Below are 17,287 nucleotides of genomic sequence, written 5' to 3' on the forward strand. Positions count from 1 at the left end.
ACTGCCGCTTCGCATGAATGCTGGTGCAGTGTAGTCGGCGTGCTTTGGCGCATGATCGAGTGTTATGATGGTATAGCACGTGCATGACGCAGTCAACGTATACATAACTCTCAGCTCTCACAATTCATGTTCGTCGACAATTGACCCGGGTTTACCATACTTCGTAACTCATGATGGTATTCCGAAACAATTAAAGTTGTGCTAGCGCTGGGATTAGAGTTCAATAACCCGAACCCGAACCCGACTCAAAGTGAAGGAAGATAAAATGATCAAACGACAATCCACATCATCAATCTCGAATTTCTTACAGCAGACGCCCTTTTCTTTCTGATCTGGATCCTCCGGTGCCGCTCGCCTCACATCAACACCGTCGCCGTGCATTTCGCATTTCTTTCCATCATTATTCCGATTATCCGCACCAACCGGCCACCGCACTGCGCAGCCATCGATTATGTCTCGAGGCGGACGAGGAGGTGGCGCCGCAGGGCGTATGAAAGACTTGCCTTTCGAGGTTGATACCGCACTCGAGGACCAGATTACCGCGTACACCGACGGCCTGAACGAGGACGATGAAAAGATACTCTATCCTGTAAAACTCTCCAAGCAGCAGCAATAATACGACTAGCTAACGATACGCAGGACATGAAAATTCATCATGCTCCTCCACCGACTGCACGCGAAAGAAAATTGGTCAACAAGTGGCGCGAGATCCGAGAAGCCAGACGGAATGGACCATTCTTCATCGACGCTCCGCGCACCGGCAAGCGCGACCCAGCTGAGTTCAATGCCTTTGAGGATGTCGATTCGTATTCCAGCAAGCGAGTCAAGCGGACAGGAGGCCTTCACAGTCTGAAGAACGTGGGAATTGGTCAACATCATCCGCTGCCATGACTCACACGCGAATCGCTGACCCCTTCTGCAGTCAAAGAGCTATTACCAGAAGAGCTGTGGAGCGTCGTCGACGATGGCGAAGAAGTCGTCGAGGGTGCTGCAGCTCCGAAGAAAAACAACCTCGCCTTCCTCAAGAAGCGTCGTCTCGACAAACTCGCCCGTTTCGATGATGGCGCAGAAGTCGACCTCACCGCCGACATCAACGACGACGACGAGGACAAGAATGCGGATGACGAAGGTGCAGATGCGCCGGAAGCGCTCGAGGATGATGACTTCACCGAGGACGACGACGATTTGGGTGACGATTATAATGCTGAGAAGTACTTCTCGGGTGGTGAGAACAACGAAGACGATGGAGGTGGCGACGATGGAGGTGGTGAAGAACCTTGGTAATTTAGAGCGTACCCTGTCCACTGATATCTCCATATACCCCACGCGCACGAGTCACATCTGAAATGATCCGTCACCAACCACCCCCTTCCCTTTTCTGCCCTGCAACGCCGAGCTAAATCGACTTTGCTAGCGATTTCGCTCTAGAAGATCCAACCGAAGAATACGACCGTGCCAGAAAACAGCGGGATAGCAAGAAAAAACACTTTTACAGGTACGAATTGCACAATTCTACCGGTCCTGATCCCAAGAATCGGGCTAACGAGCAGTGGGACAACCTCGAGACGCTGCTGTTGGGCAAAGCCAAGAAAGAGCGGGCTGCTTCCAGGAAAGCGAGATCTGCTGATGATGCTGTCGAGAATGCCGATGATCAGGACGTCGAGCCGGACTGCTTCGACGGTGAGGACGACCTGGATGACGGCGAACCGGTATGTCAGCCCATTGATCATTGGACGTCTTTTCCTACCACCTTTCAAGTACTGACCGCCTATAGTGGTAAGTTTCTCGTTTCTTTTGTCTACTATCTTTCACGAATCTGGTCCGAGTCCCGGTCGAAAGAGGTAAGGGCATAGATCGTATCCTGCACGAACGTGCAACCGCAGGAATACATGCAAGCCACATCGAAGCTTGACCGAGCCTGCGGGATATGAGTTGGCTGAATGCGCAATTGTGAGAAGCAAGATTGGAGAGAATTGCGGACCCTACTTGGATGTCAGTCTGACCGAAGCCATGCGGTCTTCGCAGCGAATTGGATGTCAGAAAGCTATAGGGTCAGGCTCAAGCTTTTCGACCAGCAGCTTCTGCATGGCAGTGTTCAAATGGAAAGTGAGCGAGGGGCACGTCCATGAACGGACCTCACTCCGGAAGCTTTCTCAAGCGCCGGCATTGTGACTCGACTTCGAGTCCTCTCTCTCTTCTGCAAATTCCATCTACATCACAAATGTCGGTGAATGGGCTTATTATGGCAGTCCTTTCGCAATGCAAGGTCTTCTCGGGAAAGAACTTGGCCGTTGCGAGGACTGTCCGGGGCATGAGATTTCTCTGCCAACGCATTTTCTTTTCACTCCACGCGGCATCCGCCAGGAACCGGTTTTGTTCGGCGCCATCCCCACCCAATCCGTGGCTATCGCTGGGCATGTGGCCAGATAAAGCCAAGAATGTGGTAAGTCCTCAACACGTTGTTTTCATCATTGTTCTCTTTCCATATTGTTATTCTCCATACACAATTGCCTGTGCGAGTTTCTCACCATGCCGGAAAACGCCACTCTTCTCCAAGGCTTCGAATGGAGTTGCCCAGCCGACGGCAAACATTGGCAACGGCTCCTCCGAGCTCTGCCGAATCTGAAAGCATGCGGGATCGACAACATTTGGCTTCCTCCTGCTTGTAAGGCAAGCAGTCCGGAAGGCAATGGCTACGATATTTATGATCTGTACGACCTTGGCGAATTCGACCAGAAGGGTGGTGTGAGAACGAAATGGGGAACTAAGGACGAGCTGCTCGAATTGTCAGCCAAAGCAAAGGAATCGGGTATTGGCCTCTACTGGGATGCTGTTCTCAATCACAAGGCTGGAGCAGACAAGAGGGAGAAAGCTCATGCTGTCGAGGTTGATGAACACGACAGAAATACCGAAGTCTCGGATGCTTATCAGATTTCCGCGTGGCTTGGATTTGACTTTCCGGGGAGAGGAGAGAAGTACAGCAAGTGAGTCGGCCGCAACTTGAACAACCCTAACCCTAAGCTGACCATAGCAAGGCAGAAATACCACTGGTACCACTTCTCGGGCACTGACTGGGATGCCGCCAACGAGCGGAAAGCGATCTTCAAGCTCAAAGGCGAGGGAAAGTCATGGAGCGAAAGTGTCGACGACGAAGACGGTAACGCAGATTACATGATGTTCGCCGACGTCGATTACAGCCATCCAGAAGTTCAAGAAGACGTCAAGAACTGGGGTCCATGGGTCGTCAAGGAGGCCGGCTTGAAAGGATTCCGCCTCGATGCCGTGCAGCACTTCTCGCAACGCTTCACGAACGAGTGGGTCGAGCATGTACGCAAGGAATGCGGCGACGACATCTTCATGGTCGGCGAGTTCTGGACGAACGATACCGAAGCCATGAGCCGCTGGCTGGACGACATGCATCGGAAGTTCTCCCTGTTCGATGCCCCTTTGCTGTACAATTTCTCCAGGCTGAGCACGACCGAAAACGCCGATTTGAGGACTGTCTTTGACAACACGTTGGTCAAACGCGATCCGCTCAATGCAGTGGTAAGTCAGCATTCGCGGCCCCCCCCCAAACATTATGCTAATACCTCACAGACCGTAGTCATGAACCACGACACCCAACCCCACCAAACAATGGCCACCAAAGTCGAAGGCTTCTTCAAACCCCTCGCTTACGCCTTGATCCTCCTCCAAGACGCCGGCTACCCATGTCTCTTCTACGGCGACCTCTACGGCATGCAAGGCGAGTCGCCCGAACCACCCGCCGCTGGCAATAAGATCGCCGACATGACGCTCGCTCGGAAACTGTATGCCTACGGCCAGCAAGACGAGTATCTCGACAAGGCGAATTGTATCGGTTTCGTGCGGAGAGGGACGGCTGAGCATCCTGCTGGGTTGGCGTGTGTTATGTCCAATGGTGGACCTGGCGAGATTCGAATGGCGGTTGGGGAGATGCATGCTGGACAGATCTGGACGGATGTGCTTGGATGGGAGCAGGAAGAGGTCAAAATTGATGATGAGGGGTATGGAGTGTTCAAGTGTCCTGGCGTCAGTGTGTCGATATGGGTCAGGCAGGACGCTGAGGGGAGGGACCGCTTCCCGCTCAATTTTGACAGCGATATCTACAAGGAATGTTGAGCTCACGCAGGACGGATTCGATTGAGCTGCTTGGATGTCGTAGTACCGTTTGGGGAGATCGATCTTAAGCTTTAAATATAGAGCACTGCTTGGAGCACTCAAGATAGAGGGTTGCTGGACGATGAACCTATCCGTGCAATTGCGAGACTTGCCGATTGCTCTGTAGACAGACTACGCCCGTAGCCTTTGCTCACGAATTCCGCAGCTCGTTTCCTCTGCGTTCGAAGGTACCGTCCGACACGTGCCTGGCCAGGCCATGCAAATGCAGCATCTTTCACTGCGCAGGCTTCAACGTCTTTGTTCATCATAGCAGCTGAACACTGCTTCGACGTGTCTCGCCCGCTTCCCACACCCTGCCACATGCGAGAGCATCGCATGAAATTCGGACCCTCCTTGAAACGCCTGGCTATGCTTTCCGTGCTCTTACACGCAGGCTCTCCCTGACCTTCATCGCGTATTCCGAGATTGCTTTTTCATGAATTCAGACCCCCATCTCAATACGTCCTTGCCAAATTCCTCAGATACCAGTCTACCAGTCTCCGTCCAACCTTTGCCTCGGAAACGTGGATAAGGTCACCCTCCATGGAGTAGTCCAGGTCGCTCGAGTTCACGACCTCACCCTCCAACAAGCCGCCATCAGTGTGACGCACTTGTCGGCTGCGTTGCTTGTTGACGAGGAGCCAGCTGCGAAGAGTGTCTGGGTCAACCTCGAGGAAGCCGGCGAGCTTGGTAAGGTCCATAGTGGTGTAGAGCTTGAGGTAGCTGCGGACGGTAGGCGCAAAGATGTTGTTCTTGACTTCGTTCATGAAGATGGAAAGGTGGTGCTCGATCGGATCGGGGTTGAGGTGAGGGTTCTCAAAGTCGGGAGGTGTCGGTGAAATGAACTTGGGGCATGCGGTACGGAAGAGCTCCTCGAAGATGGGCAGAGCCTCGGGACCACCACGCTGCATGCGCGTGAGCTGCTCGCCGTACTTCTCACGGAGAGCGGTGTGGATGGTGTCGTCCAATCGGGTTGGGTGGAATGCCACGCAAATGGCCACGAGTGCGTACATTTGGTCGTTCTTCTTGGAGATGCTGTCGTATTGGGCACCCTTCTGGAAGTTCTTGGTGCGCGAGACGTAGATGAGGATGTGGTTGAATGCGCGGAGGGCATCGGCGTAGCGGTGCATCATCATATACGAGAATCCAACGTAGTAGTATGTCGTGAAGTTGGCAGCCATGACACGCGCGAACATGGCCTTTTTGTTCAGCTCGATGTCGTCGAGAGTCTTGAGAGCCAAGCTGAAGTCTCCGAGCAAGCAGTGTACACGCAGCAGACCGATGATGGAGAAGTAGCCCAACATTTGGTACAGTGGGCGGTTGCCGTAATCGCCGGCATATGGTGCGGGATCCTCTCCTCTCTTTCGTGCGGCCAATTGCTCGCTGATCTGGGATCGCTGGATGAGCGAGTAGAGAACGTTGAGCACCGAGTAGCATCCCCAGGTGTTCGGGTTGTCACGGAGCATGGCAACTTCATCGTCCGAGGCGCTCGCGTTGGGTTGACCTTGCTGAAATGCGACTCGTTGGCGGTATGAGCAGAAGGAGTTGAATTGGTAGATGAACTCGTCAATGACGTCCCACGCCCAGTAGTATTGTCGCTGATTTGGTCAGTATCATTGAGATCTTACTGCATAGCCGAGTATAGTTACCGAAGGCACTTCAATGTCCACGGGACCCTCACTGTTGAGGATGTAGTGGAAAAGGTTGCAGTAGCTGTCGTAGCTTTGTGTCTTCAACTCGATCGAGGCGCCGTACTCCAGTGGTGTTGCTGCCGCTGCCAGTTGTGCCTGCAGATCTTGTGCGCCGCCGAGGGATGATGATCGGTCGAGGTCATATTCCTGTCCATCTTCGTAGCCAACCTGCTCCCGGTAATCATTCGCAAGTGCCTCCTCTTCCGCGTCCGAGTCGTCGTCGATGGGCCGTTGCGCCTGGGGCGCTGGTCGCCCGCTCATGATGAGAATGTGTCGTGCAGGTGAAGGAGGTGCGGGTGTTCGATCGGCGGATTGTCGTGTATGTCGCGGTCAGTGTGTAGATGGTCTGGAGATTCTCATCTTCAACAACCCTAACAAATTTGATGCCAGTGGGGCGTTCCTTCCACGTTTGGCGTTCGAATTCTTGGCATCGCGGAGTCGAGTTGGTGGGTTTGAGATGCTTGGAAGAGAGCCTCTTCACGACCGCAACATCATCCAGGTATCATTTTCATCCAGTAGACAGGATTGAGGTGTACATAAGACCTCAGAATCATAAACGCTGTTCGCAACCTCGAACAAGACTTCCCTCAACATAGTCCACCTCATTCCTCTCACCTCGATCACACGCAAACCATGGCACCGGTCCACAGAGTCGCCGTAATACAAATGTGGCCCAAGGTCTATCTCTCCATGATCGCACGTCTAAGCCCGCACTGAATGAACCCTCCCAGCCCATGGCCATCGAACGCAACTACAAAACAGCCTGCGACTTCATCCGCGCCGCCGCCCTTCAAGGCGCCACACTCGCTGTCCTGCCCGAGTACCATCTCCTAAACTGGCTCCCCAACGATAGCAAATTCAAAGCAGCCTGCGCATCGTGGAAGACCTATCTCGATGGCTACGTCTCCCTGGCCAAAGAATGCAACATCAACATTGTCCCCGGCACGATCGTAGAACTGCACAATGCCGGAAGGGACGATGAATGTCTTCTCAACGTGGCGTACTTCATCACGAATACGGGAGAGATTGCGGGCAAATATGTCAAGAAAAATCTTTGGGGGTCGATTGAGCGGTTGCATCTCACTTCCAGCTCTTCCGATCCTCACCCGGTGTTTGATACACCGCTTGGAAGAGTGGGAATGTTGATCTGTTGGGATCTTGCGTTCCCGGAGGCCTTTAGAGAGATGATCTCTCAAGGCGCCAAATTGATCATCATACCTACGTTCTGGACGCTGTCGGATTGTTCGAAAGCCGGGCTGGCCATCAATCCCACGTCCGAGGCTCTCTTCCTCGACTCGATGCTGACGGCTCGATGTTTCGAAAACACATGTGGTGAGTGCATACCGCTCGATGACACCCAAAGAAGAAATGCTAACGAGCTTGTCTGTGCAGCAATCGTATTCGCCAATGCAGGCGGACCACCGGGCAAAGGCTATGCCGGGCTTTCTCAAGTCTGCGTTCCGTATGCTGGAGCATTGACGAGGTTGGGAAGCTCAGCAGAAGGAATGGCGGTTGTTGATGTCGATATGCAGATCGTTGAAGATGCCGAGGAGAATTATCAGGTGCGAGCGGATCTTGCGAGAAGTGATTGGCATTATGAGTACAGACATAGCAAAGCAGATGCGAAGCTGTAGTGTGGGAAAGATGACAAAACTTGCAGCCAACGTGCAGACATGTGGAAGGACTTTCTATTCGCCTACAGCGTGTTGACGCATCGAAGTGTTCCAACCTCGCAGGAACATCTGTAAGCCTCAATTCAAGATTGGTTTACAGTAATGTCCAAGCTTGAAGCAGGCCTTTAACCTCAGGTCGATTTCGGACGGTGAGAACTCCGATGCGCTAAATCGCTGTTCGTTTGACTTCCGTGGCGGCAACGGATCTGCATCAAAAGACAGTTCTGCTAGTCTCCCAATCCGCGCGTTCGATAGCGCTCCACCTCTGCCCGAACTTCCACTACTGTCATCGGTGCTTTGCGTTCGGACCACTTGCCCTGCTCTTTGAGAGCAAAACCTGCTATGCTTCGGAAAGCGACGACGAGGAAGCCGAGCTCTTCCCGATCGACATCGAAGACTTCCCACCACTCGACTTCTGGAAGTTTTACGTCGACTTCTCTGCTTGCCAGATAGATTGCAGCCACGGCCAGCGCTGAAGGCTGATGTGTGAGGTATAACAGTTGCGGGCTCAGCAAGGCGCTGTTCAGATGTGCAAAGGCAGCCTTGGCCACGAGTGAACCTGTGCTGCTCTGGAAAGCATCGATGGTCTGCAGGTAGTTGATGCAGAGCGTGTGAGGAAGCGCAACATGAGTCTGAAAGCCGAGCACACGTAGAATGTGGCCCTCAATCTCAAACAGTCGGTTTCTTGCAGCCTCATATTGACTTTCAGGTAGGTGCCAGTCCGAGAAACCCAGCTTGGTGCTCATGTCAAGCGACGTGAGTCCAGCTAGGGGAAGACTCGAGAGATACTTTATTGTAGTCAGAGTTTGTCGAGGAGTGATGGGGAATGCAGATGGCTTCGCAACGAGGTAAAGTGCCGCAGCGGCAACTTCCTGTGGTTGTTACAAGGGTCAGCACGGATGGTCATTACTCGCCATGACCACGAGGGATATCATGAGCCAGGGGCGGAACAGACCTCGGCGTCGTGATCGAGAATGCTCCCTCCATCAGGACCAACCCAGAAACGAGACAGCACGACTATTGCCTGGGCGATGATTTCCTGCGGAAGGTGGAGCAAGATGCCTGCGGCCTGGATCAGGCTGGCGGTCGCGAACCGGGTGGAATCCTCGATGTCTTTGGGAATCCCATCGAGTTGCGAGGATGATGTCTCCAGTTGCAGCGAGGTGACCAGTGGATTGAGCAGATGCGACGGTTCGGTGATTGGAGCCATGCGAGTGAGTGAACGACGCAAATTGAAGGGTCGAGCGGAGCGGAGCGGGGACTCGTAGCGAGCGTGGTCGAGGCAGATGGCGACGGGGATGTTGGACCTGGAGGTGAAGTGCAAGGTTCGGTGAGATGGAATTCTGCTGCGTGATCTACGAGTTGGTGCCTGTAAGATAGTTCTACACCGTTGTGGGACTAGCGTGAAATCCGATCGTCCTTCCTCCCAACCTTGTTGATCCTTCTGTCCACCATCACGTTCCATGACTTTCATCACACCGACGACTGGACCTTTCATGTTCACTGATGCCGAACCCTCCACTCCACTCCACTCCACCCCGCACTCACCTGCTACGAGGTACCGAGTCCACCATGACAATTCTCCGGCTCGGCCTCGCGTCCGGCCATCGACATCGACATCGACGGCGACCTGATGCTCATCCGGTCTGCATCGATAGTTCGATGCCGAATGCGGCTCGTATAGGACCTACCTTACAGCATCATCACCAAAACATGAAACGAGCGACCGAATGGATCTTGGTTCTCCGCTGCAAAGAAATCATTCGTCGTCTCCACGCTGCGTGCAATGCGATGGACGATCACGACTCTCCCGGCACGGCCCCTATGCTGCATTGAAACATGTCATCAGCAATGGAGAAGTGCTCTAGTCTCGTGCAAGACCGAAAGTTAGATGCATCCATAAAGGGCGAGAGTGGTCAGGTGAACATTTGCATTGCGTCCACTCCGACTACATCTTGTCGCACTGTCGTTTTCCCTTCATTCTTGACTTTGCTTTGCTAGCAAGTCTCCAAAAATCACTCGTTTGCTTTGCTTACCCTCGTTGTTGTCTCGTATATCATTCTTTTCATCATGCAATACTTCCCACTCACTCTGGCCGTGGTTGGCTTGATCAACCAGGTCCACGCACAGCAAGACCTTGATCCTTCGACTTGCGCTTGCAATGTACCAACTCAAACAGCATCCATCACCGTCACGTCCACTTCGACATCCACCTTGACAGTCACCCAGACTGTGCCCGCCACTCAGTCCTCTGCTGTTGCCACTCCGACGGCCAGCAACGGACTCGGCACGGCCAGCAACGGATTCAATCCGTCAAGCACCGGAAGCTTCCTATCGACCACCTCCACGACCTCCGCATCGAGCTCCTCAGGGTCATCTAGCACCGAGAAAAGTCCCACCGGTGCATCGAGCATGACGTCGGGTGGCTTTGCCAGCCGTTCGTCAAACTCGTCTACTGTCTACTCCAGCACATACTGGCGATTCCAGAGCACCAAAGCGAGCTCTACAGGCGCATCGACGTCGGGCAGCTTCCTTCCATCTTCTGTAGCGTCTTCGTCCGGATCTTTCGCGACGTCTTTCGCACCATCGACGTCCGCCAACAGCACTGGAGTGAGCCCCACAGGTGCAACGACCAGCTCCCTGGCAAGCTCCAGCACATACTGGCGATTTCAGAGCACCAAAGCGAGCTCTTCTACAGAAGCATCGACGTCGGGCAGCTTCCTTCCATCTTCTGTAGCGTCTTCGTCCGGATCTTACGCACCATCCTCCATGCCATCGGCATCAGCCAACAGCACCAAAGTGAGCCCCATCGGCATATCGACGGGTTCCTCAGCAAGCTCTCAGACGACCGTGTTCGTGATTCCAGTGCCTTCTTCCATCCCTGCTGCGTCGCAGGTATCGTCGATCGGTTCTTCCATCCAGAGCAGCATTGGCTCATCATCATCCACGGAGGGTCCATACAACAGTGCCGGCGTGAAGCCCGCCAGCACCGCAAGCACAACCTCATCCACGAGCTACAGCTACGCCTCCACGCCTTCCGCTTTCGCAAACTCCAGCAGCTCTTCCTACACGCCTTCCTCCAGCGCAAGCTACAGCTATTCCTACACGACTTCCGCCGTATCTCAGCTGCCATCCACCAGCAGCGAGTCTGGTCCAACAGGCACGCAAAGCGCCAGCTCGACATCCCAGTACTCGGCTTCCGGCGCTACCCCGTCGTCCACAATCGCCAACTCCTTCACAAGCAGCGCAAGCTCACCGCCAACCGCGAGTGCCTCAGTCTCGCGGCGCGAATATCCATCCTCAGAGGGTGGCGAGGACTCGCCTCCCGTCTACAGTTCGGAGGGCGACGACTCGAGCGCCCCCGCCTACAGTTCGGAGGATGATGATGCTGAGGAACAGCAGTCGTCGCCTTGGGACTTCTTCCAGCGATTCCATCCCCGCGCTCTGCGAGTCTGAGCATAGAAGACACTATATACGGCTCTGTCGTGCATGCGCCGACCCGCATGCTGTACGAATGAGCCTGGAGGGTGTTCACGGTCTCACGATTGCGGAGAGAAGACGGAGGCGGACAAAGGTTGGCAACGAGAGATTCGAACCTGTATCTTGTTTCATGTGTTTTAAGATCATCACCGTTCAGTACATCACATTTCATGTGTTTGACATCATTACCATTCAGTACATATACTCCGGCCAGACCTTCGCTGGTCGAATGTCGCAATGCTATCCTTCTCTTCTTCACTACCTTTGATGTCGTTGTGTACAGGCAGCATGGGCCACTCCAAAGCGTTCGCGTGGCAGCTTCCTGAGCTGTGATCCTGATTGCGGAGTCGATCAAGGTGCCTGCACTCCGACGCAATGCGGGACGTTCCCAGCTGTGGTATGGCTCTACTCGACGGCGGCTTTAATGACCTCGTGATGATTGGGTCACATCGTCAATGAACGGACTGGAAGGCTTGCATAACAGAAGAGCAGCGTCAAGGCTGCCATAGGTCGCCGACTCGAGCAGGACACCAGCATTCCTCCGGGTGAGGATGACGAAAACTCCGATCATATCGTTCGCATGCCGCTGCCTCACTCTCCATCATCATTATCGAGACCTTCATCGTCCCACTCGTCGTCGCTATCCAGCATCTCCACATCCTCGTCCTCGTCCTCCTCGTTTGCAGCATCCTTCCCACTCGCCTTCTTCTCCGCCTTCTTCCGTTCCACATTCGCCTTTTGCTCCGCCTTCCTCCTCTCCTTGACCTGCCTCTTCTGCTCGTGCACTTTCTCCATCTTGCTAATCTCCTCCTTCGTCTTGTGTATGTACTCGTGCCACATGATCTTCCCATTGCACACGCCTTCCTCGACCTTTGTCAATCTCAACCTCATCCTCGGACCAAGCTCATGCATCTTTACGGCCTTCTTTTGAACATTTACTCGCTCTTTCCGATCTGAGCCTTCCTTTTGTGATCTGTTTCTCTGCACCTTTCGCGCGTTGGTCATCTCGATCTCGATTTCAGCGTCGGTGTCTGGCTCTGATTCGGACCCGGATGTGAACCCGTCCGCGGCGTGAGGATCGAGGAGATAGTCGGAGACATCATTGAGCTTTCCAAGATTGGGAAGCGCTCCTCTTTTGCGTTTTTGCCCAGCATGTGCACTTTTCTCGGCTGCGTCCAATCTGCGGAGTGGTTTAGGTACAGACTTGGCCGTACGAGTTTCGATTGCGTAGTGGCGTAGGTTCAAGATGTATGTTGCAGAGTCGGAATTGGGGTCCTGTGGCTCGCGATCGAGCAGCAATACACGCTTGATGCTGTTCAAAGGAGTTGCGGCCGGATTGATGGGTGGAAAAAGGGATTGGAAGACGCTCGTCGCCAGCGATTCGAGATGTTTCGGTATCTTGGTGTTGTTCGTGGCATCGTCGTCGTCCTTGGAGTTGAAGTTGTTCATAACCAGTAAAGGCGCCGTCAAGTACTCCGTGCCGCCGCTCTTTGGCCTTTTCATGCTTTGGAAGATGTCCTTGCACAAGCTGTACTTCTCCACGCGGAAATGTAATGTCGGACCACGGGGTGTCAATGCCAACCGCAAATTTGTGTTGCCGGTGCTGCTGCGACTGAACAGCATGAGATGAGTAACGCCGAGCGGACCGGCCATGGTGGTGTAGTCGCGCAACTTGTTGCTCCGTCGCTCTTTCAATCGAGATGCCGTGTCTGGCTCCATCATACCACGGACATCCTTCACCAATTGCGTGACGCTGGGACCGACCTCGCTGGCTCCAACCCGAATGACCATGCTCTTGGGTGCGCGTGTGCCGGGTTTCGAGGCCGCATGTCCGGTCTTGACGCCAGTAGCAATCTGTGCGCCAACATGTGTTCGCTTCTTGACCCGTCGTTTGGCCATGTTTGCTGTATTGTGAGTGATTGTTGGATGTTCGATTGAGTCGAGCTCGAAAGTTTTCTTAAGCTCAAGGTAGTTCTACCTCCGAGACGGAGCTGTCTCCGCCTGCCTTATCGATACAGAAATTCTACCCTGGAGAAAACATCAAGGTACAACCTGGCTGCCTTCCATTGCCTTCTTAACAGCTTCCTCTACCATCGCCGTCGACAAGTCCTCATTCATTCCGCCGGAATCCTTTCCTGAGAGAAACGCAGTACAGCCGCTACTCACAATCTCCCATCCACCATGTCTTCCGTCAAGAGACGCAAGCTCGACGTCAACCGTGCCGCTGAGCAAGACACGCCATCACCACCGCATTCCTCTCGGCCAGCAAAGCAATCGACACAGAGCGATGAACGTCGAAGCAAAGAACGAGCAAAGCGACCGCACACGGAGATATCCAATGATGGCAAGGATGAGCCCGTCACAAAAGAAGAGCAGCTCGAGGGGGAAGAGGACATAGACGATGGCATTGTCGCCGCGGATGATGAATCGACCGACAAGACTTTCGCCGACCTGGGCGTCGTGGACTCTCTGTGCGAGGCGTGTACTGCGCTGGGCTTCACAAAGCCAACAGCAATTCAAAGAGAGGCTATACCCATTGCGCTAGAAGGTAAGGACATCATTGGGCTTGCGGAGACAGGAAGTGGAAAGACGGCGGCATTTGCTTTACCGATTCTTCAAGAGCTTTTGGACAAGCCTCAACCAATGTTCGGCTTGGTTTTGGCTCCGACCCGAGAACTGGCATATCAAATCTCACAGCAATTCGAAGCGCTCGGCAGCCTGATCAGCGTACGATGTGCCGTTATCGTGGGAGGAATGGACATGGTACCACAGGCTATCGCTCTTGCCAAGAAGCCTCATATCGTGGTCGCAACACCTGGCCGTCTATTGGACCACCTAGAGAACACCAAGGGCTTCTCACTCAGACAATTGAAATACCTCGTGATGGACGAAGCGGATCGACTCCTCGACCTTGACTTTGGCCCCATTCTCGACAAAATCTTCCAGGTCCTCCCACGAGAGCGCCGGACCATGCTCTTCAGTGCGACAATGTCTACGAAGCTGAACAATCTTACTCGAGCTGCTTTGCAACAACCTGTCAAAGTGAGCATCAGCAGTAGCAGCTACCAGACCGTCAAGAACTTGATGCAGCGATACATCTTCATCCCACACAAGTTCAAGGACATCTACCTGGTATACTTATTGAACGAATTTGCCGGCCAGACCTGTATCGTGTTCACCCGCACCATCAACGAGACCGCGCGAATAGCATTCCTCCTGCGGGCCCTAGGTCGCTCTGCCATCCCTCTTCATGGTCAGATGAACCAATCCGCACGACTGGGAGCACTGAACAAGTTCCGTGGAGGCCACCGCGACATTCTCGTTGCCACAGACGTTGCCGCGCGCGGTCTGGACATTCCTTCGGTCGATCTGGTGCTGAACTTCGACCTCCCACCCGACAGCAAAACATACGTTCACCGCGTGGGTCGTACCGCGCGAGCAGGCAAGTCCGGCGTGGCGATCTCGGTTGTCACGCAGTACGATATCGAGATCTATCAGCGGATCGAGAAGGCACTGGGCAAGAAGCTAGAGGAGCATCCGACTGAGCGAGACGAGGTCATGGTGTTCGCGCCGAGAGTGGGAGAGGCACAGCGGATTGCTGTGACGGAGATGAAGAACGAGCATGAGAAGCGTGGGGGTGGGAAAGGCAAAGGTGCTGGTATCAGTGGAGCACGGGCAAAGAAGGGTGGCAAGAGGGATGACATGGATGCTGATGAGGGTTGAACCCCTTGAAGTGGTCATCATGATGTGCTTCGTGCGGTCGGGGGGGGGGGTGATGGCTGGAGACATTCGGGCGGCATGTTTTGATACCCTGAATATACTTCTTTGGCTCGCAATTTTGGCTGTGGGATACGCTCTCATGGGAAACGAAGCTTCACGTACGAGACTCGATAATACAAGTGAGTAGCCAGACAAGGTTCACGAACCGTCTTGTAAGAGTATCGACACTATGTAGCCACCGGCGGTCGTATATCTGCATGGACCAAGCCGTGCTCTAAGCCATGCCTGTGGACAAGGCCGACAGGAAAAATTCGAGTATGAAACGCCTCGCTTTACCGCGCAAATCAAAATGCCAATGACAGCAGCCCTACTCATGTGTAGGCCGCGATGTTCCAGGTATAGTGCTCAGCATCATCCACCACAACTTCATCGCTTCTGCTCAAACGAGCTCTGAACAGACTTTTTCTGCGCCTCCGCCGACATGCCAAAGATGCGGTCGACCATTTCTCCTCCACGCACGGCGAGGATGCTGAGCAGCGTATCCGACAGACCGTGAGTCTTCTCGTTGCAGCCTTGAAGGAAAATACCTGCATCAGGTGCCACGGCGCCCTCCTCAAAGTCGACGGCGTAGTCGCGGCCGACTGACCAAGGCTTGTCCTTGCTGTCGCCGCCAGGCATACGGTCTCGTAGATCGTGGAGCATCTCCTCGTGGGAGTTGCGGATGTACCCGCTCGCAACGACGACTAAGTCGACGGTGATCTTCTCCGTGTTGTTGGTTTTGGCAGAGACATATGAACCGGAGTTGTTCTTGATTTCGAGCTCAACGGCAGGCCTTCCATCGAGTTCGACGTCGCGGACGCCAGTAACCTCTCTGTGGTTCAGGATGCGGTGAGGCCACTCGGTTTCGGAGCGGTATTTCAGCTGGTAGGCGTACATCTCGTTGTAGATTTCCTCGAGTAGCTCGATGCGGACGACGCCGTAGTTGGTGGCCTTGTCAAGTGCAATCGTCGCCTTCCTAACTTCAGGACTCTGAGCATAGATGTCGTCGACTCGATCGGGATTGAAGACTTCGTTGACGCTGTTTCCCGTTAGCTTGATCTCACCGTTGGAATATCCGTTCAACTTACAATGGAGAGTCATCACTTGGTCTCAAGGAAGACCCTCTGATCATCAAAAGCGACTGTGCTCCCGGGAAGCGGCTTGGGATGTTGTGCCAGACTTCTGCTGCACTCTGGCCGCCGCCAATGACGGCAACTGTTCGTGGTCCCTTGCCATCGGGGAAGATGTCGTGAACATGAGTGGCATATTGCGAAGAGTGGATGATTCGGGAGTGAGGATACGGGAATGCCTTGGGAATGTTCGGTTTGCCACCAGCAGCAATAACAACCTGCTTCGCTTTGAGGGTCTGAGATTCGCCGGTAGTCTTGTTGAGGGAGGTGACCTGGAAGTATTTTGCGGCTCCGTTCTGGTTGACCTCGCCTGCCTTCACACTTTGCACCGTTTGGCTGTAGTCGACAACGTTGGCAAAGTGCTCGGCACACCACCGCATGTAGTCCTCGTATTCGATACGCTGTGGCAGGAAGGTGCCCAGATTCGTGAAGGACACGAGTCTACCCTTCTCGTGCAAGTAGTTGACAAAGGTGAACTCGCTGCGGGGGTTGCGGAGTGTTGCCATGTCCTTCATGAAGGTGATTTGCATCTTGGCTCCGGGCAGGAGCATACCAGCATGCCATGCGAACTTGGGTTGTTGCTCCAGGAATCGGACTCTCGGAGTGCGGGTGGAAAGTCTTGTGCCTTTCAATTCGAGAGAATCGTGAAGAGCAACGGCGATGGCGAGAGCTGCAGGTCCAAAACCAACACAGACGAGGTCTTGGACATCGTCGTCGTCGGAACGCTGCAAGTTGGACTCGCCAACGACAGCAGGCAAGTCATCACCGAGTGAGCTTGGGAGAGTCTCGTTCTCCAGGTACGATGGAGTTTCAGAGGTATCGTCCGAGACGGATAGAGCGTGTGGTGACATGATTGGTGTTTCTAGAGCCTCATTCAAGGTCCTGTAGTATGTCGATGGGAGGGTAGATCGCGGGCGGAGGGATAATTCCTTCAGAGTGGACGGCGGGAAGAAGGAAATAAAGGTGCAAGTCACACTGACAACAGAGATTGTTCGGAAGATGTTCGTTATTCGGCGGGATTATTGCACGATGCAATGCAACGATGGAGACTGCCTTCTTGAGCCGAGTTGCCTTAGTTTCAAAAAAAAGTAGGTAGGCACTACTGTCACGGTTGATGATCCTCGAATGGTGGAAACACTATAGAAATTGCACTAAAAAGTGATCTCAGTTCCCCATCATCACCACGGACGAGGGAGAACGCAGATGAGTGGCCAAAGTCTATACGTAGTCCATGTCGTCAGCACGTTGTGCAATAAAGCGGCCAAGCGGCTTTTTTGCCTTTCGTTCGTTCGTGTGAACACGATGGGAAGCGAAAAGTCGGGAGCCCAGAAACATGTCACTGCAGTGTCCATCCCACGATGCAGGCTGTCATACG

General features: G+C 53.8%; 8 protein-coding genes across 8 annotated transcripts; 4 read left to right on the plus strand and 4 right to left on the minus strand.

Annotated features, from left to right (window-relative positions):
• Window positions 1–288: 288 nt before the first annotated feature.
• MYCGRDRAFT_107841 (uncharacterized protein) lies at window positions 289–1,780 on the plus strand (the record flags this gene model as incomplete). Its single annotated transcript, XM_003854688.1, has 5 exons — window positions 289–589; window positions 640–868; window positions 923–1,280; window positions 1,496–1,709; window positions 1,775–1,780. 5 exons carry the CDS (start codon window positions 452–454, stop codon window positions 1,778–1,780), a joined length of 945 nt encoding a protein of 314 aa, XP_003854736.1.
• Window positions 1,781–2,529: 749 nt separating this feature from the next.
• On the plus strand, window positions 2,530–4,140 carry MgAMY7 (putative alpha-amylase; the record flags this gene model as incomplete). The annotated part of the gene is made up of 3 exons (XM_003854689.1): window positions 2,530–2,984; window positions 3,036–3,546; window positions 3,598–4,140. The coding sequence occupies 3 exons, from the start codon at window positions 2,530–2,532 to the stop codon at window positions 4,138–4,140; spliced, it is 1,509 nt and encodes a 502-aa protein (XP_003854737.1).
• A 247-nt stretch (window positions 4,141–4,387) lies between these two features.
• Window positions 4,388–6,204, minus strand: MYCGRDRAFT_98959 (uncharacterized protein; the record flags this gene model as incomplete). Its single annotated transcript, XM_003855734.1, has 2 exons — window positions 4,388–5,777; window positions 5,829–6,204. 2 exons carry the CDS (start codon window positions 6,129–6,131, stop codon window positions 4,635–4,637), a joined length of 1,446 nt encoding a protein of 481 aa, XP_003855782.1.
• Window positions 6,205–6,378: 174 nt separating this feature from the next.
• On the plus strand, window positions 6,379–7,504 carry MYCGRDRAFT_67775 (uncharacterized protein; the record flags this gene model as incomplete). The annotated part of the gene is made up of 3 exons (XM_003854690.1): window positions 6,379–6,548; window positions 6,602–7,202; window positions 7,263–7,504. 3 exons carry the CDS (start codon window positions 6,504–6,506, stop codon window positions 7,502–7,504), a joined length of 888 nt encoding a protein of 295 aa, XP_003854738.1.
• A 266-nt stretch (window positions 7,505–7,770) lies between these two features.
• MYCGRDRAFT_98961 (uncharacterized protein) lies at window positions 7,771–8,839 on the minus strand (the record flags this gene model as incomplete). Its single annotated transcript, XM_003855733.1, has 2 exons — window positions 7,771–8,415; window positions 8,499–8,839. The coding sequence occupies 2 exons, from the start codon at window positions 8,751–8,753 to the stop codon at window positions 7,771–7,773; spliced, it is 900 nt and encodes a 299-aa protein (XP_003855781.1).
• Window positions 8,840–11,614: 2,775 nt separating this feature from the next.
• On the minus strand, window positions 11,615–12,922 carry MYCGRDRAFT_35447 (uncharacterized protein; the record flags this gene model as incomplete). The annotated part of the gene is made up of 1 exon (XM_003855732.1): window positions 11,615–12,922. The coding sequence occupies one exon, from the start codon at window positions 12,920–12,922 to the stop codon at window positions 11,615–11,617; it is 1,308 nt and encodes a 435-aa protein (XP_003855780.1).
• Window positions 12,923–13,204: 282 nt separating this feature from the next.
• Window positions 13,205–15,374, plus strand: MYCGRDRAFT_84402 (RNA-dependent ATPase; the record flags this gene model as incomplete). Its single annotated transcript, XM_003854691.1, has 3 exons — window positions 13,205–13,241; window positions 13,392–14,660; window positions 15,340–15,374. 3 exons carry the CDS (start codon window positions 13,205–13,207, stop codon window positions 15,372–15,374), a joined length of 1,341 nt encoding a protein of 446 aa, XP_003854739.1.
• On the minus strand, window positions 15,170–16,763 carry SIDA (putative L-ornithine 5-monooxygenase; the record flags this gene model as incomplete). The annotated part of the gene is made up of 2 exons (XM_003855731.1): window positions 15,170–15,821; window positions 15,871–16,763. The coding sequence occupies 2 exons, from the start codon at window positions 16,761–16,763 to the stop codon at window positions 15,170–15,172; spliced, it is 1,545 nt and encodes a 514-aa protein (XP_003855779.1).
• Between the last annotated feature and the right edge of the window lie 524 nt (window positions 16,764–17,287).

This window comes from Zymoseptoria tritici, chromosome 2 (genome assembly GCF_000219625.1).
Source record: "Zymoseptoria tritici IPO323 chromosome 2, whole genome shotgun sequence".
Classification (NCBI taxonomy): Eukaryota; Fungi; Ascomycota; class Dothideomycetes; order Mycosphaerellales; family Mycosphaerellaceae; genus Zymoseptoria; species Zymoseptoria tritici.